General features: G+C 35.2%; 1 protein-coding gene and 1 pseudogene across 1 annotated transcript; one reads left to right on the top strand and one right to left on the bottom strand.

Moving 5' to 3' along the window:
* Positions 1–57: 57 nt before the first annotated feature.
* Positions 58–24,832, bottom strand: LOC149528802 (pentatricopeptide repeat-containing protein CRR2, chloroplastic-like). The gene is made up of 6 exons (XM_089808071.1): positions 24,737–24,832; positions 10,738–10,922; positions 10,332–10,433; positions 637–961; positions 308–428; positions 58–194 (listed from the first exon to the last, which is right to left on the bottom strand). Exons 1-6 carry the CDS (start codon positions 24,830–24,832, stop codon positions 58–60), a joined length of 966 nt encoding a protein of 321 aa, XP_089664197.1.
* Positions 10,356–10,465, top strand: LOC149528803 (U5 spliceosomal RNA; annotated as a pseudogene).
* Positions 24,833–27,677: the final 2,845 nt, after the last annotated feature.

Here is a 27,677-nt window from a genome sequence, read left to right as displayed (position 1 = left end):
CATTTTACATTTTTGCTCTTTCATTTTATATTTTCAGTTTCACATTCTTTGGGCTTGTTACATGGAAAAGGTTGTGGATTTTTCCTTTACACCTGCCAGTTGCATTTGTATAAATAATTCTAAAGCCTTCTCAACAAACCCATTTTGTACATAACCTGCAATCATTAATGTCCATGAAACTACATCTCGTTGAGCTGCTTTATCAAACAATTTACGTGCCTTTTGTATGCTTCCAAATTTTATATACATATCTACCAAGACACTTACAACTACCACATCTAGTAAAAGACCATTCCTTGTCCCAAACCTCCCAAGTTAACGCAGACCGAGAGGATGCTGCCAAAAGTTGTGGAAATTGGCTTCACACCTGCCAATTGCATTTGTTTAAAGTTTCCATGGCATTTTCCGCATGTCCATTTTGTGCATATCTGCCAATCATCACACTCCATGAGACAACATTTTTCTGAGGCATTTCTTTGAAAAGCTTTTCAGCCTCATCAACAACACCATTTTGTGCATATCTGACAATTACAAAATTCCCTGAGGCTACATTGCATACATGTCTACCAGAGCATTTGCAACTATGACATTAGACATATAGTCCATTTCAATTATTCTTCAATGGATGTGGATAACCTGTTCTAAAGCTCCCATTTTTCCAAAGACGAGGAGGATGCTGACAAAGGTTGTTGAGTCTGGCTTTACACCTGCTACCAGCATTTGCTTAAAAGTTTCCAGGGCTTTCTCAGCAAATCCATTTTGTGCATATAACACAATCATTTCCATCCATGAGACCACATCCTTTTCAGGCATTTTTTCAAACAATTCACGCACTTTGTGCAAGCTTTCACATTTGGCAGAGATTGGGAGCACGCTAGCCAAGATAAACTGATCCAGTTGAACGGTTGTTCGTTGCATTTGGTAAAACAATGCCAATGCCTCATGAGAATAGCCATGTTGTCTGTAAGCAGCAATGACAATATTCCATGAGAAAACTTCTCATTTCGTCATTTGATCAAACACTTCGCGCGCAGCTACTAGGCTTCCGCACCTGTCATACATGAATATAAGGGTATTCTGTAAAAGTATGTGTCTAGAATATTTGAATCCCCTTTGTGATGTGGGAGTGAACTTTTTGACCCTCTGAAAGAGCCTCCTTCAACCAATCCCCCTCTGCAAAATGTTGCGAGATGGAGATTGGTAGGGAATGGCATTGAAATTGTACCTTGAGGACACTGGAAATGTGCATTGTTGTTCAATCTCTTGTACCCAATGCCAATGAAATCGTGTCGCCCTCTTTTCTCTTCACTACTGATTTTATGTTCACAAGGAGAGAGGAGCTAATTTTCTTGGGCAGAAATAACTCCAAAGATTTTTGGAAAGAACTCCAACCAAGGAGAAAACAAACTGAAAATAATAATATTACTGCCACCCAATGGTTTGAATAAGCTAAGAAACTTTATGAACAAGAGGGTGGAGTGGGACAGCCACCTTTGGTCAATGATGATACAAATCTTTTCACTGTGCAAGAGATAGAGGCAGGGATTAAGAAGTTAGGTGGAGGTAAAACAAAAGACCTTTTTGCGCTCCAAGCAGAATATCTGAAGTGGGGTATGAAAACTCTTGCATTGCACATCACTGAAATTTTCAACAAAATTTTCCAAGAAGGGTTTCCGAAAGATTGGACAATTAGCCTTGCAATACCACTTTTTAAGAGTGGTGATGTTAACAATCCCTCCACCTATAGGACTATAATGATCAATCCCCTCTTTGCTAAACTTTTTGGCAGCATGATAGAAACTAGGATCAGCAAATGGGCAGAAGAAAACCATAAATGTACTAAAGGGCAAGCTGGTTTTAGGCCAAAGCACTCGACAATGGATCATTGTGTCACTTTGAGACACATTATTGAAAAAGAGTGGGAGAAAAAGGAAGAGGTATTTTTTTGCTTTGTCAACTTTAAAAAGGCTTTTGACACCGTCCCGAGAGACAAGCTTTGGTTTAGGATGGAAGAATTGAGGATTCCTATGCATCTCAGAGCTACTATTCATAGAATGTATGAAGAGGTGAAAGTTAAAATTAGAACTCCAGATGGCATTCTAGAATATTTTAGGAGTGATATCGGGGTCAAACAGGGCTGCCCTTTATCTCCTGCTTTGTTTGGTTTATATATTGACAAACTAGAAGAGTGGTTAAACATGCAAAAGGGTGAAGGCATTCAACTAGGTGAATTTGTTATAAAGCTGCTCCTATATGCAGACGATCTCATTTTAATTGCCAAATCTACCTCTGGTTTGCAAGATCATCTATCTTCTCTTGAGCGCTTTTGTGGAATGGTGGGGATGCAGGTCAATATCAGCAAGACTAAAGTTGTGATTTTCTCTAATAATAAAAAACAACACCAACATGAATTTTATTACAATGGAAGTGTTCTTGAAGAAGTTGTGGAGTATAAATACCTTGGCATTGATTTCAAAAAAAAACTAAGCTAGTCTAGCTGCAGGTATAAAAAGATATTAGGTGGGTGGAAGGATTTTTATGCTCTTCAAAATAGGTGCCATGAAGCAAAGTTGTGGGATTGGAAAACTATTCAAACTTTGTTCGGTCTTCTTGTGCTACCAGTTGTTCTTTATGGGTGTGAATTATGGGCTAGCAACACTACTATAGCACATTGGAAACAAATCGAAGGAATCCAAAAGTGCTTGATCACAAGCAAGTTTAAAATCAAAAGCACTGTTCCATATGATATCATGCTAAGTGAAATGGGGGCTTCTCCTATTGAGGAACTTGCTATGGTTTGCCTTCTAAGCTATCTAAAAAGAATCGAAAAAATGAAAGAAGATAGATGGCCTAAAGTTGTCTTTAGTGACACACTATGTAAGTGAAAAAGGACAAGGATGCAACAAAACATCAAATGGATGAGTAAATGGAATATTCAATTCAATATGTGCCCTAGAAAAAAAAAAAAAATAAAGGTCTTTGTCATAGAGAAATTCTACAAGAGAAATTGGAGAAGCGAGATCGGAAGGAAGAACTTATATTATATAAATGAGTTCAACCCCACTTGTGATCAACTCCAAAAAGCATACATAGGAGCCAACATTTCGTGGAGGGCTAAAATTCTTATTGCTTAGCTGAGAACCAACTCTCACCAACTTCATTGTGAGATCGAGCATTCGAAGAGGCCAAAGGAGGCTTGGGAAGAGAGAATTTACAGATTCTGCAATTCTGGGAAAGTGGAAACTGAACAACACTTTATTTTAGAATGTGAGGCCTACAAGAGTAGTAGAGATAAATTTGCAAACACTATATGTGACAATTCTTGGCATAACCTATTCAATGAAGAGTACATCGAACAATTGGGTGGACTCATCATCATCCTGCACAAATAGCAAACATTGCTACTTAAGTCTACTTGAGTTGTCTTGTTGTCCCATAGGCTATTTTTAGGCTCGTGGACGTTAAAATTTTATCTATCTATCTAACATTTATTCGTTTGAATGCAAAGACAAATACCAACAATTACGTGGCTCTACAGAGATTGTTCACACAATTTTTTAAATTTTTTTATGTAGGGTTCAAGACACCAAGCTACCAACCAGTGAAGGCCACAACATAGACTTTTTAGGGACCCTCACTTGGGCATGATTCTGGCCTCGTCCCTTATGATGTCAGAGCCTTGCACTAAGCAAGACTTGATCCTTGGTGGACTCTTTGTGAGTCATTCAACTTCACCAATAGACCAAGGACACATTGACATTTGTCCACACAATTTGCACGTGTATATATATCTTAAATAATCTATCTAAATAAATGCCGATAGATATCCACTACAAAAAATTATAATTTAATTTACTACACCTAAAATTATTTATATTTCATTTATCTTCATTTATTTAATTTTTTACTAACTTGATCTTTTTATTATAATTTCTTAAAAAATGGATGATTTACATCTCGAAATATGCTAATTGAAATGGATATTTTATGTAGTATTTATTAAATTGTTTTTAAAAGTATATTCTATCTATAATAAGATTTAAACTTTGACATGTAGATGGTTGTGATATGAATATCAGGATTTAACTGTGTGATTTTGAGTCAAACTCGATGACTCATGTTTCATGAGTAGTGATTCAACATGAATCCATCTCTCATGAGAATAAATGGAACACTTAGCACTCATTGGATCTAGGTGATGCTCATAGGGGTGAAGCACCGGGACTTCCCGGGAGGTCACCCATCCTAGTACTACTCCAGCCTGAGCGCGCTTAACTATAGAGTTTCCTCCATAGTTAAACCCAAAGCTTGCAACCCCATTTGCAAAACCTTCACCAAGTGTTGTGCCTTATGAACCATTCATTAGAAAGCACCTTAAGCTCATCATTGATAATGTAGATGGTTGTCAAATTTAAACTAGAAGAATAAAAGTTAACATTAACATGATCACACCATCCCACTCCCCCATTCTGCCATTGTAGAATGTTTATCGGTATTAATAAGTTAGTAAAAAGAACATTTTAATTGTTAAGAAACAATTTCTTGTTTAACAATGTCATTTTAAAGGAGGTTTACTACTATTGGAGAATATAATATTATGTAGTTAACTTTTAATTCAAATATGTTATGCTTTATTCTATAGGCTGAATTGGAGGACCAATATCCATATAGACGGTTACGAATAGATATTTGATCATTCCTCTCCTCTTCCAAATGTTGAAATCAAGCCCTTTCTCAGTGAACTTTATTTTGGAGGAAAAGGTGAACTCTTATGACTGGAGTGGTGATCTACTAAATGAGGAGAAGTTGTAGCAATGACAGTTGTCCCTGTATGTAGAGAACAATTGATCAAGGAATGATTTGAGGGGTATATGTCATCTAGGCATAGTTGGGCCTAGCTAAGATGGTCACAATATGGGTTTGAAGCCTTGCATGCCTCTCTTGATCACCAACGAATCAAATTCCATCTATTCATCGCTCAACCTAGAATAATGGAAAAGGGGGTGAAACCTAGCCTATCCAATAACCAAACAGTTTATAATTTTTCTTCTCCTCCCCTGTATTTATTAATAACAGTTCATGTTTATTCAAAAAGTACTTGATTTTTTTTATCAAGTATAAATTATATGAATATACTCATGATGAACACAGTACATTTTGTTGAAATAATGGTCTCCCTAAAATTGCGTTGATTTTTAGCACCTAAAAGATTTAACTATGAGAAACCTCAATAATTTGATCAGTTAAGATTTTTACATGGGAACATCTTAATTGATATATCTTGAAAAACACACATTAAGAATGTTCCAAATGAAATCAATATTTGAGTTCCCTTTACAATCCCTCTTAAAAGAAATAGTGGATTATTTTTTAAGAGAAAATAAGTGAAACTACCAATTTTTTAGAAAGGATAAGTGAAAGCACATAGGTCTTTTTTAACTATGGATCATCAATAATAGATTTTGATCAATATGGTTTAAGATCATAATGTGGTTTTTGACCTAATCCAAAACCATACATGCAACCTTGATGAGCTCAAGGCTATATCCATGACCTTTAACTTTTTAAAGATTATGCATAAAACATGCACCTTCCTTGTTCAATTTTGAAATTAATTATGATCCCAAATAGTCATTACTTGTCAACTCCTATGCTAAAAGTTCTAATTGTGTGCCTAGGAATATCATAAAAATGCATTGCCTATAGGTTATTTCAATGAATAAAGATTTATCTACTGCCTTTGCTACCTTAAAAAGGAACTCTCAACAGTCACCAATTTTGTGTAGCTTTATTTAGCATCAATAATTTTGATTACATTGGCTATTTTATCAACAAATATTCAAGTTTTCTTCTTATACCCAATCTACTACTAAAGAACTTACATCATCCCTCAAGATTCCATTAGCATTTTATTGTTAACATCAAATACTTATGAAGCACGTATTGCATACATTACTAATGTGTCTTCCAAGTTTTAAAAAATGATGAAATAAGGCTTAACTAAGCTACAAGGTGGAAAACCAATCAAGTAGAATTGGAAACAATGATAAAATTGTTATAAGTTGTCAAATATAACAATAAATTAGCAACATACAAAATTTAAATAGGAATAAGAAAAATAACCAAAATGGAGAAACAAATAAAGATAAAAGATATAAGAAACATACATTCACAAAACATAATATGTATCCAGAAAAATGTTGGAGTAGAAAAATTAAATCTATGAAACACCACTCATCATATTAACAATAAAACATATTTACAATATAATAAGAATTATATCTATGCTCTACTAAGAAAACTTTATCATCTCTCAAAGGCGTGCTCTTAAACCTATGAACAATATAGTAGCATCTCCTGACCTTGTAAATATATCATAATAAGAAAGCATGTATTCATTATCAATATCACAACAACACAACCAAAAGTTATTAGAGAAATTATCTTTCAATCATGGAGGAAATCCCCTTCCTACACAAATGTCACCAACCATGACTTTTCTTATTGTATAGACCAAGCAAGGCCCAAAATTATCAAGTGGTGTTGTTAAATCATCAACTGAAAACTATGACCCAATGGTGAGTAAAGAAAGAGGCCTCATGATAAATGTTACAAAGAAAAAAACTAGAAAGTCAAAAAAAAAATCTCTAAGCCTGGCATCTTTTTTTTGCGAGGATAAAACACGATTGCCTATCTTGCATTGAAATACTAATGTGTTGATTGACATGCCAACCTTAGAAACTCAAGCATATAACTCCAAAATAATGACTAAAATGTAAGATGTCATTTTTTTTACAAAAAAATGACTGAAATTACATTATATAATTTGAATAAGTAGAAACTATAGAATAATAGTGCAACCCTTGTAGAGAGATTATGTACACAAGAAGTCTCATTACATATTGTTGTCACAACTTTACAAATTTACTAACTTCATGTACATACAAAATTTGTTGTCATGTACACCCTAAAAAGTTTTTGAAGCTTATCATCTAAAGTAAGAACATATTACATTGAGAGGCCCAAGAGCATTACATCAAAGTCTATCCAAATAGGAGCAAAAAAAACTTCCCATCTTCATATATCTTTTTGTTATCTCTCAAAAGAAATTTGTAGCAAGAGCCAAAGCATGGAGTGAATGTCTATGTATGTTCAAGGGAAGGAAATGATATGATAGTTGAAGTATCCATGTGATTTGGATTATTGATTTGATCAATGATTAAATCAAAGTTATTCATGTATCACTTATATTATGATGTTGATATTGAAATTAAAATATTTTATGAGAAGGTGCATTATATTATGTTGGTTGATTATACTAAATGCTTTGGGTATTGTTATGTATTGAGCATATTTTCATATTGTTTGATTTGAATGTGTAGACATAGATAAAATCTCAATAGTGGCTAGTTAAATATGAAATGAATAGTCTATTTGATTATTTTTATCGGTCATGCTTGCTTATATTAAATGACATGTAACCCATAAATAATTTTTCAAATTAATAACAATTTTTGGATCTCCTATGTGTTAGATCTATCAATATGCCTTTTATGAATTTTAGTGATTACATATTATAATACAATTGTGCCTATAAGAATGGATGTGACCCATGTTTAGTGTCCTTTTTCTACATGCTAATGTTTAATCTCCAAATACTTGAATTAGAAAGATGTGACATGTTCGCTAGAAGTATGTATAAATATTATTTCCCTATTAGCATCATTCCCCCTTAATAACTAAGATTTTTCCTCAATTCAACTCTATTCTGGATTTTGATGATAATATTTTTGTCTCACTCTATTCAAATAGAAGAGTAGGAGTTTTTCATCTAATATTTCTATGTAGATTGTGTTATTGTGATTAGGCACTAAGATGAGAGTGGGGAGTGGTGGGGGGTTGAATCAATGAAACCACAAATCTATAGATTTTTCAATCAACTTCCACAATATCTAGCACACAATATAAACTATAACACAAACGAAAAGTAAATCCCCTTCACCAAAGAAGATACAACAAAGGATTTGGAATGTATGAAGGAAGATCTTGAATGTTGAAAATGCAATGGAAGATCTAGCATAAACTCCTTCAATGGATTTAATGCATGAATCCTTGATCATGAATGGAGGAACTTTTAATGAATGTTTGAAGACTTGAAACTTGAATGCTTGAAGACTTGAAACTTGAATGGTTGAATGCAATTTCTTGTGGGTGCTCTAACATAGAATGCTTGGATATGAAAAATGAAGTCACTAAAAGGCTTTAAATAGAGATTGGAATGAATTAACTCATGTAGGTTGACTGGCATAGGAGTTTGTACTTGATTGTCAAAATATGGAACCTAGTGAAAAAGGGGCCAAAATAGGGCCCAATCAAGGGTGCAATACGCCCCTAATGCATCAAGGACACAATGCACCCCTAATTGCTAGGTGCACAAACCTCAGCAATAATTTGGGGACCCCAAAATAGGTCTCAAAATTCAAATTTCATGCCTTGATTCCAAGGAAACCCTATTTCAGTATCGAGATTGGATTACAAATGGAAAGGTGGATAGAAAGGGTGACCTAGGGGAAAATAGATCCTACCTCAAGTTCATTACCAAAGGAGATCTATTAGGTTTTACCCCAATTCCACCTAGGAGAAAGGATAGAGAAGGGAGAAAGAAATGAAAGAGGAGGAGAACATGATGAGCTCACATTAAATAGGTGCTAAACCTTCATTAAGTTGGAGTGCTTCCAATATAAGATGGTACAAGGAAATACCTAATTAAGAGTATCTATAGAGAGGTTAAAAACTATTACAAAAACCCTATAAGGAGCTATTGGTTAAGGGATTTGAAGAATCCTTATGAGAGTCACCTAGTTAGAGTATTTAATATTTGGGCCTATTAGGATCCTTCTCACCCTATTAGGAGTTACTTGGTTAAGGGATTTAAATTGTAAATCTATTAGGGAACAACAAGTGAATGTGGTATGAAAATAGCACTCACTACTTGATAGATCCAATGGTGTTTCTCTTAGTTGCTTTACTTTGAATTGCATCTAAAAAACTTTGATATTTGTTATAAAGGTTAATCTTCCCTTGGATATATTTATTTGGGATATTCCAAGGATCCTTAAATATAGTTTGTCCTATTGTACACATGTGGAGGACATGTCATTGTTTGTCCTTTATTCCACATGTGAGGACAACTCATTTTTATTCCTTTATTAAGGAATTTAGTTTATCCTCCTTAAGAGGATTGTGACACTTTGCACACACCTATTATGAATGTGGCATTCATAGAAATGGGAGTTACACATGCAACTCCTTTCTCATCTCTTTATAAGAGATGCTCCTCCTTCTTTCTTCTTCACTCTTAGCACTTAATGTTATTGTATTGAGCTATTTTGCTCCAACACACTCTCTCTCTCTTCTCTATTAATTTTCCTTCATTCATAATACTCACAAGGGGTTTTCTTTGCTTTCCCCTTATAAGTCCTTGTCTCCATTGTTGAACCATCTTGGTGTATGCTCTTGGATTTTGCTTATCTCATGGTAAAATTGTTTCACACTTAACTTACTTGGATTGTTTCTCATTCCTTGCTCAATCTTATCATTTCTTACATGGTATCAGAGCTTGGCTATCTAATCCTTGTTTTAAGTTTTGTGTTGAAGGTTACCATTCATTGGAGCACACCTTATTTGGAGACGTCATTGAGAGAAGAAATTTGTGTTGCAATTTTCTGCATATTCTAACATCCTTTATGTGCAGATTTTATTGTATCATTTTTATCATTATTTACTAACCCTCTTTGGAAGGCTTGCCGCCAAAGGATTTTCCTATAAAAGTTTCAAATTTTTTTTTCTCTTGTTTTGGAGGGCGTGCCACCAAAACAAGAAGCATTTATTAGAAAGCACTTATTTTAAAATTATAATAATCTTAATAATCCTAAGTGTGATTTTAAAAATCCTTAGGACATTCAATAGATTAAGTTTATTTTTTTTTAGAAATTAAATATATTTCCTACTCATTTTAAAAAAAAAATTTAATACATTTTGTAATTTTTTTTTGTATTTTTAAATATATTTAAGTCTATATCTTAAATTATCTTATCTTGAATGTATCTTACATTATCTATTTTGAAAATTTTAATCTTTTGAAAAAAAAAAAAATATCAATAGATTTTTTTCCTTCTTCTTAACCGCTCGTTCTCTTTAGTTCCTTTTAGGAACTTTCTATATTGATTTTCTTGTCTTAGAATCTTTTTGTTTTTCATCGGTGATCGGTCAGGATAAATTGAGTCTGTAAAATTTTTCTTTTTTTCACGCTAATCTTTCTCTTCACCTACTCGGGTTTGCTTCTCTCTACTGGAGCCGTCTGGTGAAGACAAAGCGAACTCTTCTTTCGCCTTTTACTAAAGAATAGCGTGTTTTCGCCAGGCAAATTTATTCTGCATTGCCATATGTAAACTTATTCTGCATGCAACGCTCTGAACAATGTTTCTTCAGAGTCTTCAATCGCTGAGAAAGCTTGGCAAGGGCTATTTAATCATGTTTCAAAGCCTTTGTGATGATCCGACAACTTGTTGAGAATGTTTTGAGCTCTCGTTGGAACTCGCCATTGTGGTGAGCTTCTCAAAGGCGAAAAAGCCCTCACGGCAAAGCCCTCTCTCACAACACCTCTCCGTGATAACATTCTGAATTTTCTTCCTCCGTTGTTTTTTAAAGACCTTTTTTCAGCTTGTAAAAAAATGCCGCAGCCCTGCTCTTAAAACCTCTAGCCTTGCCCTCTGTTCAGAACCCCGGTTGAACATTTGAGGAATATTATTTATTTTTAGCATTCCTTCTTTGGGCTGTCGGAGGCGTTTTAGCTGCAGACGCATTCCTGCACCTGCCTCTGCAAATCCTGCTCCACATTTTTTTCTTTCATTCATTTCCGTCTGATGCACACAGCAAGCCAAAATATTTGTTGCATGCATAAACAGTTTGCATGTCTCATAGTCTCTTATAGCTATCTGCGTTGGCATCTATATCTCATAGCTTCTAAATTTGTCCACGTATAAGTTTGTTTTCATCATTTCACACCCAGGAATCCTAAATATAAAGAGTTGAATTCGTTTGTCTATCATCCATTTTAGGTGATAATCTTTTTAAAAAAAAAAAAAAAAGTCTCTGACTTATTCTTTTTGTTTCAGACTAATCATTTTTCTAATGTTTCTCTACAGGGCTATACTATTATTTGTTCTTCAATATCTTAATCATAGTCTTTTCTGCAAGTTTTTTTAATTCCACTTTTTTAATCATATTTCTATTAAGGAAGTTTTTTTTATAAAAATGTCAACCTTAATTCCAGAAATAAAACTTAGTCATTCCAATTATCATTCCTGAAAAACTCATATTTCATTCATTTTTCGTTTTAAACACCTCTTCGAGATAGCCACTGATCCTTTTGTTGAACCTGGTTCAGCGGCTACCCAAGACGAAAAAGATACTTGGAAAACTAAAAATGAAGAAGCTTTAGGTTTAATTGGTATTTCCATTATTTCAGATTTATATGTGTTAATTGCACACTGTTCTAAAGCTCATGATGCCGGGTCAATCTTGTAAACCAAGTATGACAGTGGAGATGAATACTGCAAAATACAGTTGTAGGATCAACTTGAAGATCTCAGGTATGCAGATTTTAAGAGTATGGATGAATTTCTATTAAAATTTGATTCTCTTAAAAGCCAAATTATTGCCTTAGGTGTTCAATTAGAGGACATTCGTTTAATTCATCTTATTCTTAAAAAGTGTCTTCCTAGATAGTTTCAACAGTTTATAACTAATATTCATGCACAGCTTGCTATTCCTACTTTAACTTCTCAGTTAACTTATGTTATTTTTCAAACTTTATTAAGACATGAAGAAGCTAAGCTAATTCAGTTTGGTACCCTTAAATCAATTGAACATGCATTTATGTCTCGAAATTCAAATAAAAATAATTTTCATTCAAATAATAATAATAATAATAACAACAAACAATATAATACTAATTCTAATAATTCCAACTATAAATTTCATGTGAAATATAACAATCACCATAACAATCATCATAATAACAATCGTAATACTAATAATCAAAGGAATCATTCCAATTCCAAACCTCATTGTTCTTATTGTGGCAAAGATGGTCATGTTGTCAATAACTGTTTTAAAAAGAAAAATGATAAAAAACCTATGAGCAACAGTAACCATAATAAAAAATCAAATCATAAAAAAGGTAACTCTACTGGTTCTAATTCTCATCATGCTTTTACTTGTAGCTTTAATCTTTGTAGACCTTTAGAATGGATTGTTGACAGTGGTGCATCACAACATGTAACTTCTCATAAAGAAATTTTTGATTCTCTGCAACCTGATATTGCTAACATTCCTATTCAGTTAGCTAATAATTAGACTTGTAAAGTTGAAGGTTTAGGTGATGTAACTATTCCTAATGGAAAATTGCATGATGTATTATATGTACCTAATTTGAAAACTAATTTGCTTTCTGTTTCATAGTTATGTCAGGACTATAAATTTGAATTCTATAAAGATACATGTTATGTCATAGATCCTCAAACTAAAAAAGTGATTGCTCATGCAAAAATGGATAATGATAACTTATTTAAATTTTATGAATTTTCTAGTTCATGATATTCTTTACATACTTCTATTGATTTCAATATATGGCATGAAAGACTTGGCCATTTAAATTCGGATTATATTACTTTCATGCAAAAACATAATATGGTTGATGGCTTGCCTCACATTATTCCTTCTAAGATTGCCTGTACAGGTTGTATGAGTGGTAAGATGCATAGGGAGCCCTTTCCAAGTGGTAAATCATGGCGGGCAACTCATAAGTTGCATCTTGTCCATAGTGACCTTTTGGGCCCCATGGAGAATAACTCCATCCAAGGTTCTTGGTATGCACTTACCTTTGTTGATGATTTTTCTAGACGAACTTGGATCTATTTTTTGCATAGCAAGGATCAAGTTCTTGATATATTCATTGAATTTTAGTTATATGTTGAAAGGCAATCTGGTTTTAAACTTAAAATTCTCAGAACTGATAATGGAAAGGAATATGTGAATAATGCTTTTCACTCTTATTTGAAATCATGTGGAATTAAACATGAGCTTACTATTCCTTATACACCACAGCAAAATGGTGTGGTGGAAAGAAAGCATCAGACCATAGTTGAAATGGCTAGAAGCATGTTGCATGCTAAGAATCTGCATTATAAATTTTGGGCTGAAGCCATGTTTTGTGCAACTTATATTCTTAATAGGAATCCTACCAAAGTTCTCAAGGATATTACTCCAGAAGAGGCTTGGTCTGGTAGGAAACTTGATTTACATCATTTGCAAATTTTCGGATCTGTTGCTTATGTTCATACTCCTAAATAGAAAAGGCATAAATTATATGCTAAGTCATCTCCTTATATGTTTGTTGGTTATGATGAAAACACTAAGGGTTATCGTGTTTATGATTCCACTACTAACAAAGTTCAAGTTGCTAGAGATGTTTGTATTGCAGAAAATGGAGTCCATGACTGTTCTACTACACATGATGCAGAATTCAGTGGCACTAATATTATGCTAGTGGAGGACCAACCTCCTTCTCTTAACCCTACTCCTCCTCTTAACCTGTCAACTCAAGTACCACCTATTATTTTTGCTCCTACAAGTAATGATATTCAAGTAGCTACTAATGATGCTTTTATTGCTAATGATTCTTCCTCTAGTGATAATTCCATTGCAACTAAACGTAAACCTAAATGGGCTCAAAACTTAATCAATGAAGGTGATGACTACATTTCTAGATTTGGTGGAATTAAACATAGAAGGATTAATTATTGTAATTATGCTTTGATGACTACTATTATGAATTCTAACGATCCTAAGTCTTTTGATCAAGCTAACTCTCAACCTCATTGGCAAAATGCCATGCAAGAGGAATATGATTCTTTAATTGCTAATCAAACTTGGGACTTAGTCAAGTTACCTCATGGCAAGAATATAGTTTCATGTAAATGGTTATACAAAACAAAATTGAATACTAATAATGAAATTAGTAAATTTAAGGCTAGACTAGTTGCTAGAGGATTCTCACAAATTGAAGGATTAGACTATAATGAAACTTTTGCTCCTGTTGCTAAAATGCCTACTATCAAATTAGTTCTTGCTTTAGCATCTAAAATGAATTGGCCCATTCATCAAATGGATGTTAAAAGTGTCTTCTTAAATGGTGATTTACATGAAGAAATCTATATGGCTCAACCTCCTGGATTTGTTAAGAAAGGTAATGAAAATCTGGTTTGTAAATTGAAAAAATCTATTTATGGTCTTAAACAATCACCTAGAGAATGGTATTCTAAAATTAATTCTTTCTTTATTTCTCAAGATTTTTCTAGAAGTAAGAATGATCCTAATTTGTATATTAAACATACTAACGATGATATTATCATTGTTATTGTTTATGTAGATGATCTAATTCTCACTTCTAGTTCAGATGCTTTGATTTCTGATATCAAGTTCCAACTTAAACAGAAATTTCAGATGACTGATTTAGGTATCTTACATTACTTCTTAGGTATGCAAATTTGCCAAACTCCTAAGGGTATCTTTCTTTCTCAAAGAAAGTATGCTCATAATCTTTTCAAAAAATTTAAGATGAATGATTCTAACCATGTTTCAATTCCATGTGAATTAGGAACTAAATTAATGGCTGATATGAATACTCCTTTTGTTGATGAAACTTTGTATAGACAGTTGGTAGGAAGTTTAAATTATTTAACTCTTACTAGATCTGATATTGCTTATAGTGTTGGTTTAGTTTCTCAATTTATGTCTAAACCTCAACAAACTCATTTTAAAGTTGCTAAATGAATCTTAAGGTACATTAAAGGAGCTATTAATATGGGATTATTCTATGATGCCAATTCTGAATTTATTTTACATGGCTATACTGATTCCGATCTAGGTGGAGATCCCAATGATGGAAAATCCACTTGTGGCTATTGTTTCTTTGTTGGTTCAGGTGCAATTTCTTGGAAAAGCAAAAAAGAACACTCTGTTTCCCTTTGCTCAACTGAAGCTGAATAGAAAGGTTGTACCAATGCAGCTAAGGAAGCTTTATGGATTAGAAGACTTCTTGACAATTTGGGTCTACCTCAATAATCACCTACCCCTATACATTGTGACAATCAAAGTGTTATTGCCTTGGCAAAGAATCCAGTTTTTCATGCAAGAACCAAACATATTTCACTTCAACATCACTTCATTTGAGAACAAGTTGAAGACAAGAAAATTACTCTTCTTTATTGTAAAGGTGAAGATCAAGTGGCTGATATTCTAACCAAACCACTTTCTAAAGAGAGATTTCAATTCCATTGTAAAAATTTGGGTTTACAACCCGTTGATGTAAACTCCCCAAGTAAAGATTAAGGGGGGGTGTTAGAAAGGTTAATCTTCCCTTGGATATATTTATTTGGGATATTCCAAGGATCCCTAAATATAGTTTGTCCTATTGTACACATGTGGAGGACATGTCATTGTTTATCCTTTATTCCACATGTGAGGACAACTCATTTTTATTCCTTTATTAAGGAATTTAGTTTATCCTCCTTAAGAGGATTGTGACACTTTGCACACACCTATTATGAATGTGGAATTCATAGAAATGGGAGTTACACATGCAACTCCTTTCTCACCTCTTTATAAGAGATGCTCCTCCTTCTTTCTTCTTCACTCTTAGCACTTGATGTTATTGTATTGAGCTATTTTGCTCCAACACACACTCTCTCTCTCTCTTCTCTAGGCATTTTCCTTCATTCATAATACTCACAAGGGGTTTTATTTGCTTTCCCCTTATAAATCCTTGTCTCCATTGTTGAACCATCTTGGTGTATGCTCTTGGATTTTTCTTATCTCATGGTAACATTGTTTCACACTTAACTTATTTGGATTATTTCTTGTTCCTTGCTCAATCTTATCATTTCTTACAATATTTTTTCCCTAACACCTTTATTCATCACAACTCATCACAACATACATCAATTCAATTTACAACTCATTTATATACTTTTTCATGTTGGTAGAAAAATCCTAAACATGTTACCAAAGTCAGCACCAAAATAATTTTATGAGTGACCATGTCGATTCCCAAATTCAACTTCCTTGATGTCAACCCAAAATAATGCAGTAAGATTATAAGTCATCCTTTGAATTTTCTCCACCAAATTACAAATTCAAAACAATTAACATTGTTAGTACTCTTTTCTAACTATTATCACTAGTTTACTTCATCAAATCTTTATGTGTGCTGAAAAATGGATGATGTGACTCTAGACATAACCAATATGACTTTGATGATGTTTCCATATGAACCACACACTTTAAAACATCCATAATCTCCATCATTGATCATTTACTTCATGATCTTGTCACTGATACACAAAACACTTAGCAAATTCATCTACTCAATCCAATCTTCTACTGGTATGGATGATCCATCATGTATAGATTTTTTTTTGCCATAAATGACAATATTAATTTGGTATGTCATTTCTTTTAATGGCAATAATCTCTTACAACTTCATAATTACCAAGAACATTATTAATCTTATAAGGTCCTAGGCCCCAAAATTTAGTTTTTCTTCCCATTTTGAACTTATCATCATACAAGAGGACCATGTCTCCAACCTATAATTATTTTGTCCTATAGTTTTGGTATTGCCAAGAATTTAGTCTTCTTCATTTTACCCAAATATGTGTTTATAAAAACTACCTAGCTTCATCAAGTTTCTTCAATCCATCTAATATTTTGTTTATCTCTTTGTCATTCAATCTAAATGTCATTGTTATAGAGTATAACCTTTTGTTGGTGTAAATATGTAATTTACTATTTACACTTACTTAAGTTTACTTAGGTTAATGAATTATTTTATTATTTCTATTTATGAGACACTTAGGAGTTTGTGCAACCTTGTGAGTTGTCATGTTGACAAAATAGGAGTATGCAACTTTATTTGAGCACATGGTGCCTACAACACTGATTTGCGTGTCGTACCCTTGTAGGCTTATCCTCACATCACCGCACTTACTTCTGTGCTTAATGGAGGATAATCCATATCTGGTGGACATGTGCTTGGTTGTATGACACTTCATGGTGCTAACTTCTATGCATTCTAGAAGCTCTCCTAAGGCCTTTATATTCAGGCACTCCTAGTGTACTCTTGTATCATGTTATTGAATACATTGATATTCTGATCATACTCTCTCCATTTTTGGTCTTCATTTGTGCTTGTGTTTGAGTTCTTAGTTCTTGGGTGAATTTTTTTCGTAGGAAAATTCTTACATGGTATCAGAGTAATTTGGAGACTTTCTTTTCACAAGTCATTCGAGACCTCTTGTTGCTTCATCACCTCAGCCCAAATCTGGAGTGCTGCAGAAATTGGGAGCGTCTAGCACTAGATCTGATCTCACCATTGCATTTGAAATGTTGAACGGGTGAAAATCGACTATAAGCACACCTAACTTGGCTCAAAGTCAAGTGTGAGAATTTTTTTTTTTGCAAATCAGAACCTGGAGGCCCTGATTTGCGATATGGGTATGATCATTTTCACAGATTTATGAATTTATTTTTGGATCTGTCAATTTTCACTGTATTTCTATCATATTTTCTTGCAATTTTTCAAAATTTTTTTTTAGCCCTATGGGCTAGTAGCAGAGGAGAAAATATTTGTGCAGTACCAGGCTGTGAGCTCTCGACCTGCACAGTAAATATTTTATTATTTGAGCCGCAGGTTATATTCATTTGGGACCCTGTAGTGGTCGCACCTCTACAAACCATCAGAGGCCATACCTATGAAAGGGTGACCAAATTCGATTCAGATCGGCAGCCCTGACCTCTACCGTAGACTGCCCTTACATTCCTGATAGTCTTGGCACTTTGTTTTAGTAGCAACAGACTCTGTAATTTATAATATTGGGACCTCGTTGTGCTTATCAATGTGGGATATATCCCAATCCCCTATGGCATCTTGCATAAACTTTTTCACCAACACATTGTAGACCTCGGCTGAAGTTTTCTCAGAGCGATTTACAGTTTTTCAGTGTTTGTGACTGTATTCCACCTCGCATTTGGTAACTTTGGTAAGGGTGTGTAGAGTTTCCCACCTGTGGTTTCACAAACTATGATGGTGGTTTCAAAAACTGTGGAATGTGATCTCTGACAATTGAAATGCCCGTAGACTTTGGCTTTCCCGGCGAAGTATTCTCCATTCGTATTTTAAATCCTCCTGCCTGCGCATAGACTTCTTACGACATGTTTGGCGATTGACTTTGATGTCCCAGCTATCTGGAAACTATTTCTCATGACTGACAGATAGTATGGTGACTGTTCCTACCGTGTCTGAGATTCTTGACAACATTCAATACTCTCCCACCCATTTTGGAGAAAAGCTACCACGTGGCATTTTGTAACATTCACCACCTCGGTCCAATCCCATATTGCCATGTCACCTATGGAAACAGGTCTACTTGACATGTTAGTAGCATGAATCAGCAGACCGTACATCCATGTGGGCTACCACACTAACTTTTTTTGTATGGTCCGTATGGTATGGACAGTCCGTACAACTATCACGTCATCTAGTGGGGCAAAATTCTTGCTGACATCATCATTTCACTGGGCTAAATTTGATGCCTGTCTAAACGTCAAACCAAGCCATTTTTCAACTACATTGACAGCCATTTGACCATCAAATTTAGACTTGCAGTTTCTCCTCCAGACCCCTCTTTAGATTGTGTTTCAGTTTGGCAGCCTGACTTTGCGAGCTCATAACTTGGACATCCAGAGTCCGATTCAGGTGCAATTTTTTTTGAAATCAGGTAAAATTTCTTGAATTTTCTAGTGGTGGTGTTTTTTTTTGGTTTTGGTGCACAAATTTTGTAGAATTTTCATTTCTTGGCGACTATACTTGCATAATCCTGCCTTTTGCAAATTCAGAAGCTCCGTACAAGCACATCTGGTCACTTTTTTAGGGTTTTTTTTTTTCAAAGTGCGTGTTTTTTTGTCTACTTTCCAGATCTAAAGTCATATTCTAGGGTTGTGTGGACAAATTTCTCACTTTCAGAATTAGGCCTTCTTTGTTATTGTAAAGCTTTGATTATTTTTTAGAATTTTTGTAAAACTAAGCTACAGTGCTTAAGTGACAAATTTCAGCCTTATAAGGCAGTTGTAAAAGCCAAATCAGCAAGTCCACTTTGTTCATTTTGATAAGTGGCCCATTGTAAACACACTACTTATAAAGTGCCAAAGCATCTCTTTTGGGGGGGTCTTTTGATTAAGTGAAAAGGGGGGGTGTGCACTGTATTTTTTGTGTCTCTCTTTTGTGCTTTTTTCATTTCTGCATCATGGGTTTTAAATGTCCTCCTCTAACTTCACACAACTATGCTACTTGGAAAGATATTGCATGGAGTAGTTTAATGGAAAAAGGATATAGTTTATATGTTGATGGTACTATTACCAAACTTATTGATGCTAAAGAACTCATTGATTGGACAAGTCAAGATTGACAAGCTTTACGTGTAATTAGGAGTTGTGTAGATGGGGATCTTCTCTTTCACATTAAAAATTGTTCAGAATCTAAGGAAGCTTGGGATAAACTTGAGCAGTTGTATGGTAAAGTGGATGAAGAAAAGGGATTTCAGATTGAGGATGATCTACTTCTCTTGGATCCTAAGAATTATGACACAATTCAAGATTATATCATTAAAGTCAATGAGTATAGGGCACTTCTAAATGATTGTGGAAATCCCATGAAGGATGATAGGTTGATACATCACATCTTGAAGAAGCTACCTTGTGAGTATGCTTTGTTTTGAGTTTTAATACTCACAAGTTGACCATGGGATCTGCTTACCTTAAGCCTTCCTTTGATGGATTTATAGACATGTTGATTGTTGAACAATCTCACTTGGTGGATTTTGGACTTCTCAACTTATCTAAGACCAAAGCCTTGGTGGCTAGTGATGATTCCAAATCTAGTCAAGGGGAAAAAAGAAACAACAAGAAAAAGTAGTGGAAGCAGAAAACACAATCTGAGACACAACATGACTCCTCTCAACAAGGTGGTTCTTCTTCTAACAAGAAGGGAAGTAATGAAAAGAAGGACAAACTCTTTTGTGCATACTACAAAAATCCAAATCATGATGAGCATCATTGAAAAACAAAAAGAATCGATGAGTTAGAAAATCTACTCAAGAAGAAAAAGATTCAAGTGTCAGGTACTTCCAAGGATTCTAATCCTAACTCTTCGAAGGGTAAAGGTCAAGCACTTATGGCCAACACAAGTTCTTCTTCGGAATAAATACTTGACTCAGGTGCCTCTTACCACATGGGTTCTTCAAAGCAAAACTTTTCTTCATTGAAGCAGTCAAAGGTGCCACACATCTTCATAGGAGATGATGCTAAGATGGAAGTTGAAGGGAAAGGACATGTAGAAATGGAAGATGGGGAATTCAAAGATGTTCTCTATGTTCCAAATCTAAGCTCTAATCTCCTCTCATTTTACTAAATCATTCACCTTGGAGATGGTCATAAGGTTGAGTTCCTTCCTGATTCAGTGATGGTGCGAAGTCTCAAAGATGATTCATTGGTAGCAGTTGGGAAAGTCAATGATGAAAGTAGGCTTTATTCCTTCTTCCATTTTGTGCCTAAGAGTTCTTCTCAAGCCTTGTTAACTCACTCTAGTTCAAACAACAATCTATGGCATGAGCGATTTGGTCACCTTGACTTTCGCTCTCTTCAGCAACTTTGCTCAACACACATGGTCAAAGGTCTACCCAACATTAGCTTTTCTAAGGGAGAGTGTTCATCTTGTTTAGTGGATATGCATCTCAAGGAGAAGTATGATAAAGGGAAGTCTTCTCGAGCTCCAGTTGTTCTTCAGCTAGTTCACATGGTGTTAGTAGGACCATTTGTAGTGACTTCAGTTAGCCAAGGCCGCTACATACTTGCATTTGTTGATGACTTTTCAAGATTCACTTGGGTCTTTTTCCTTCATCATAAGAATGAAGTAGTACATAAGCTTCAAGAATTCAAGGCTCATGCCGAACACAAGTCAAGGAAAGCAATCAAAGTATTAAGAGTGGACAATGAGAATAGATATGTTGACAGGAGATTTAAGAACTTTTGAAAAATTGAGGGGATTGATCTTCAGAACTCACCAGCATTTAGTCTGCACAAGACAGATGTTACAACAATGAGGATTAGGACTCTCAAGACCATGGAAAGTTGCATGATTAAGGCCAAGTCTCTTGATCCTTTATTAGAAGTTGAAGCCATTAGCAGTGCTACTCACATACTTAATCGATATCCTCATCCAACCTTAGATGGCAAGACTCCTTTTGAGGTATGGTGCAGCAAAAAACTAGTTGTGAGTCACCTTAGAGTCTTCGGTTGTCCAGCATGGGAAAACCTTTCTTCCAGGAGTTGCAAGGCACCATCACCTAGGCCTTGTACCTTTATTGGTTATGAAGACAATGTGAAGGCTTACAGACTTATGGATCTAGAGACTCATGAGAGTTTTGTGGAGAAGGATGTTCACTTTGAGAAAAGTTCTCCGAGCTTGTCCTCTACTCCTCTTCACACATCATACATAGTGGAAACTGATAGTGACACCAGCAATAGTGCTTCAATAGGTTCAGATATGTGGGGTTCTATCGACAGTTGCAGTGAGAGGTCACATTAGTCCAGTCCATGTGCTTATATTGCCACAGTGAAAGGTCCATCTCAGCATGGTACATCTTGTCTTCCAGCTCTAGCTTCAGTTGACTTGGGAGAAAGACTTGAGGACATACATCTTCTCATTGATGCTGATACTTCTACAGTTGTTGTGAGGGCTCACTTTGACCCTCATGTCCATTCTCTACATGATCAATCTGCACAGTTTGGTGTGATTGTGGATCCTTATGAACAAAAATTAGTGAAGGTCTCTTTGTCAGTAGAGGAGATAGATTGTTTAGCGGAACAAGTTCAGTAGATATCCTTGCCAAATCTGCATTCATTCTTTTCGGCACAGTTGGAAGGGGTGAAGTTCAGCATCAGTACAGGGATACTTGAGCAAGTTTTAGGGCCAGCACACATCTTCAGGACAGTACCTTGGGCTTTGTTTCTTCCTAAGGGGAGGAACATCATTCTGCATTCTTGGACCAGCTTCTTCATTGGAGGAGTTTTCACTTGTCGACATTCTTCTTTTGGGGGGGGGAGCCTATTTTGTCTCTCTTCCTTCTCTTATTCTCTTTTATATATACTAGATGTATATCATAATAGGGGGATCTTGATTACTCCATCCATCATTGCATCCTCCTTTATCTCTCTTTTTGGGGGAGGGTTTTTCCCATGAGGTTTTCTCTCTTTCCCCACTTTATGGGAGATTACATTTTCATTATGTACATGGGTACCTTACATGGCCTAGTAGCCGGGACCTATTATGCATCTTCATCCTAGTTCATAAGCTTAAGGGCATTCTCCTAAGTTTCACTTAAGTGGGGGTGTTGGTGTAAATACGTACTTTACTATTTACATTTACTTAAGTTTACTTAGGTTAATGCATTATTTAATTATATTGTATTATTTTATTATTTATATTTATGAGACACTTAGGAGTTTGTGCAACCTTGTGAGTTGTCATGTTAACAACACATGAGTATGCAACTTTATTTGAGCACATGGTGTCTACAACACTGATTTGTGTGTCCCACCCTTATAGGCTTATCCTCACATCACCATATTTACTTCTATGCTTAATGGAGGATAATCCATATTTGGTGGACATGTTCTTGGTTGTATGACACTTCATGGTGCTAACTTCTATGCATTCTACAAGCTCTCCTGAGGCCTTTATATTCAGGCACTCCTAGTGTACTCTTGTATCATGTTATTGAATACATTGTTATTCTAATCATACTCTCTCCATTTTTTGTCTTCATTTGTGCTTGTGTTTGAGTTCTTAGTTCTTGGGTGAATTTTTCCCTTAGGTAGATTCTTATACCTTTAATAGAGGTTCTATTCCATATACCAAATCAAATGTTCTCTATTTGGACATAATTTTTTATTTTATTTTTTTGGTGATGGCCCCAAAGTTTTGAATTTCTTATGACATATCAGTCAATCTTATTTGTACACATTTTAGCCAAGATAGCTCTAATGACCATCTTTGGTGTAACACTAACTCCATTGGCTTCTGGACGATATAGATTACTATGGTTATGTATAATGATGAAGTTGGCTAATATTTACTCCATAATTTTATCTATAAATTGTTAAGCCCATTACACTAGTTATGCTAATTAAGCACCCCAATATGGTAGTGATGTTATTCTAGAGATATTTTATAGTATTAAATATTGTTAATGACGAACCTTGATTTAGAGAGTTTGGTTGGAAGGTGGATACATCCTATGAACTTAATTGCCCATTTTTTATAGGGAACTTTTGCTAAGATGAGTTGCAAAGGACTTTCATCTTGAGTAGTGGGTCTTTTTTTTCTCCAAAAAATATCATAATTCTTGGTATAATGTTTGGCATCCATGTATATGTTAGGCCATTATAATTTAGAGAATCAAACCTTAAACTCTAGATTCCTTTGTAGTATTCAAGGACAACCAACCTAGTGTAGAGTTCCTATATCCAATTTTGATTACGAGTTGTGAAGCCTTTAAAATCTACGTTAACTTATCAAACCAAATCCCCCTTTATATATGGGAAATATTTATTTGTCCACCCAAGTTCATGAACTTGAAATGGACCTACATGCCATATGCACCATGTTGTTACTTAGATTTTTTCCTACCCTACTACAAAGGAAATTACAAAAGAAGATTTATTTAATACTTCAATAGAATTGTAATCAAAATATGAGGAACTACAAACAACCTGTTCCAAAATAAGAAAAAAATGGGAGAGCAATGGAGAAAAGGGTTCACAAACAAGTTTGCAAAGGGTTATCAAAAACATGGAAGAAATAGTCAGAATTGTTAAAGTAATTATTTGTTTGCACTTATTAATTAAATCACTTTGATTTAATTAAATAAGTTGCCTATTACTCTAGTTTTCTTAAGCTATCTCTTAGGTGCATATAATTAATATTTTATTAATTATATTGTGCAACCTAGCTTTTTTAGGCTTTAGGGATTTTGTCCACCTTTAAGGTTGAACTCTTGTAATTATTTTTTTAAGCATTCATTCAATCAATCTTGGAATACAATTTTTTTCTCATCTTGTTGAAATTTTCCAAGCTCTGCTTTTTCCTTCTTTTTTTGGTTTCTCTTCAGCAAGTTATTTGCATGCAAGTGATCTTGGCAATCTATGAAGTTGGTTTTCACAACTTCTACATCGTATCAGAGCTGCCCTGTTGCTTCTTGTTCAAAGGATTTTTGAAGCCGCGATTCAGAGTTAGAAACCCTAGCTTTTTCAAGGTTTTTTCTCCAATCGGGAGGAAGAGAGATTTTTTAGAGCACTTTGGGCCCAAATGGATGCTACCATTGGATCCGAAAGGCCATTTACAATTAGGATCCATATAAAATTTATCTTTTTTGGCTTCCGTAGCATTAGGCAAGAATTTTTTGCCCCTGGGGAGGCTGTACGAATGCATTTATTGCGATTTTTTCCAAAAAAAATTAAAATTTTTATAAAACTACTGCTCCACCAGTGCCTCGCCAGGCGGCCACCAACGCTCAGCTCATCGATCGCCGCAGAGCAGCCCCAGCCTAGCTGCCTCTGGTGGGTCATTCGCCCACCACCCTTGCCAGTCATGCCATCGAATCTAGCCACCTTTGTGACCAGCACCGCTAGCAGCCACCACCCTCTTGTGGCCCCACCTCCTCAACAACCTACCTAGCTTTTTTAACCAACCTATAGCTAACATATGGCACGGGTTCCACATTGGCATCTGCCATGTGGCCCCTGCCACGTTAGCAGGTCTAGTAAGCACCACCACGTAGCAGGCCACATGGCATTTTTTTTTTGTGACAGCAAGTAGGCTGTCAAATTTAAGGTAGTTTTCTTTTTATGTTAGCATGACATCATCCTACATCAGCACTCCAAGTCCTTTTTTGACCTACTCGCGATTGTTTGGCCATATCTTGAGCATACAGAGGTCTTTTCCCGATCCGAAAGAAGTGCCAAAAAGCTGGTTCCGAGATGAAGATAGTGGTGTAGGATATTTTTGGTTTTGATGTAGTATAATTTTTTTTGCAGTTAAAGTCCGAAGTTCTATTTTTGACTCTAACGAGCATTTCTTTTGTGTCCCATCTCCATTTTTTGAAAACATGATTTTTTGGAAAGCTGGTTCTGTCTACTTTTCAAAAATGATGTAATTTCTTCCAGATTCTACCACATGCTCTTTCTATCATATTTTTGGCATTTTTTCTCTATGATGGATATCTTGGGTATTTCAAGTCTAGGGATCATTTTCTTGGCATGGAATCTCTTCTTTTGGGCTATACTATCTTTTGTATTAGCTTTTTTCCTATTTTGATCATTATTGATATCATTTGTAAGCATCTTTATGCAAACACACTGAGATAAAGTGCCACTCTTGTGTTTCAGGATCCTTTTTCATCATTGTGGTTTGTTGTACTCACACTATTTTATAAAGTGCCATGTGGGGGGATAGTTGTTTACTAGGTTTGTGCCCTCTTCCTCTTTTGCCTCATGTAGTGTCAGTGACACATGCCTTTATAGGTGTCTATACCTCACTCTTGATGTGTTTGGTTCCTGTGTTGTAGGAGATTTTGGTCCATCTTTTCAATTACTTGTCACCTCACCCTGTCTAAATTAAGGGGGGGTTATATTGTTGGTTCTAATGTTTCCTTGGCTCAATGGTTCATTGGAGTGAGCTCTGTATTCAGTATTTTGATCCTATATACTAGGTGATTGCAGTGGTTGGTAACCTATGCATTTCGGTGAGATGGATCACTTACCATATAGACACTCTCGATTTGTGCCTTCTATTTTCGGGGAGGATCTTCAGATCAACAGTTTCTTTCTAACAGAGTTTGCGGCTTCTTTTGCTTCAGTGGTTTTCTTCATGATCTTCTCTTTATTCCTATCTTTTGGAACATTCTTTGCTATCTCTTTTTGGAGAGGGGTTTTTCCCACTGGTTTTTCTCCTTTGTCTCTAGTTTACAGAGATTTCCTTCTTTTGGGTGCCTTATCAGGCCTTGTTGCCAGAACCCATTTTTTCCTGCTTTCATAGTTGTGCTAGGTTAGCTTACTACCTAAGCTTCGCTTAACGGGGGGTGTTAGAGTAGTTATTTGTTCACACTTATTAATTAAATCACTTTGATTTAATTAAATAAGTTGCCTATTACTCTAGTTTTCTTAAGCTATCTCTTAGGTGCATATAATTAATATTTTATTAATTATATTGTGCAACCTAGCTTTTTTAGGCTTTAGGGCTTTCGTTCACCTTTAAGGTTGAACTCTTGTAATTATTTTTTTAAGCTTTCATTCAATCAATCTTGGAATAATTTTTTTTTCTCATCTTGTTGAGATTTTCCAAGCTCTGCTTTTTCCTTCTTTTTTCAATTTCTCTTCAGTAGGTTATTTACATGCAGGTGATTTGCATGAAGGAGAAGATAGATCTGTTAGAAAAGAATGCTTTCTTCATGAAATAGGGAGGGTCAAGGCCCACAATAGGTTTCAATAAAAACATGGTGTGATGAGAAGTGGGGAAAGGTGAAAGATTTCAAAACTCTAGAGAATGGGTTTTGCATGGTTATGTTGGAGATGGCTCAAGATATAGATTGAATTTTTAATGGTGGACCATATTTTCTTGAGGGTTTTGGGTTTGACATGAAAGTGTGGGTCCCAAAATTTGACCACACAAAGGAAATAATAAAGAAATTTCCTCTCTGGGTGGGTTGGAGAAACTTGCCTAAGGAATATTGGATGGTACATTGTTACAAAGTGATTGGAAATAAATTGGGAATATTTATTAAGGCTATGGAAATGATGGATAAGGAAACCCTGCAAATGTTTCCAAGAATATGCATAATGTGGAATGACTATCACCCTTTACCAAAAATAGTTGAGATGTTCTGTGAGGGAGAGTTTTGGAGACAATAGGTGTTGATGGAAGAAGGCTTAATGGTGTGTAAGCATTTTTTGTGTGAGGAACATGATTTAGAAAGTTGTATGCAAGAAGGATGACACAAAGGAAAAGAAGAGGAAAATTTATTAAATAAGGCAATTGAGATAGCTCAAATAAAGGAAGGGGAGCAGGGAGAATGCGAGAAAAAGTTAAATGGGGTAGCTACATAAGTGGAAAACACTATGATGCAGAAAACCATACAAAATAATTGTCAAGAGAGGGAAAACGTGGTAGTTGAAATAATGGAGGAGGAATAGGGGATGGAATGTGGGGTAGATGTGAGAATTTTCTTACAATAGGAAATCCAGCAAGAAAATGATGGGGATGAGGCTTAGCAAAGCAGAGCCTTCAAAGAATATGAAGGAAGCAGGGAAGAGTTAAGGCTACGAGGGAGCACAAAGATCTGAGGGAAATGTATAATAAGGGAAGAGCAGACAACTATCATGAGTCAAGAAGAACCTCAAATGCGACTAAGAAGTGAGGATAGGAAAGAAGATGAGGTTA

This window comes from Cupressus sempervirens, chromosome 11 (genome assembly GCF_028749045.1).
Source record: "Cupressus sempervirens isolate cs-2001-9-10 chromosome 11, ASM2874904v1, whole genome shotgun sequence".
NCBI classification, from domain to species: domain Eukaryota; kingdom Viridiplantae; phylum Streptophyta; class Pinopsida; order Cupressales; family Cupressaceae; genus Cupressus; species Cupressus sempervirens.
This window is presented reverse-complemented; position numbering and strand designations above follow the sequence as displayed.

Bases quoted from the DNA above. Each gene is read 5' to 3' on its own strand.
- LOC149528802 (XM_089808071.1), bottom strand. From the start codon at position 24,832: ATGACTGGCAAGGGTGGTGGGCGAATGACCCACCAGAGGCAGCTAGGC. The intron at 10,923-24,736 runs GCGAGGCACTGG...TGTGTGCATCAG, and splicing joins TGAGCGTTGGTGGCCGCCTG to ACGGAAATGAATGAAAGAAA. The intron at 10,434-10,737 runs GCATTTTTTTAC...ATGGCAATGCAG, and splicing joins GTTTTAAGAGCAGGGCTGCG to AATAAATTTGCCTGGCGAAA.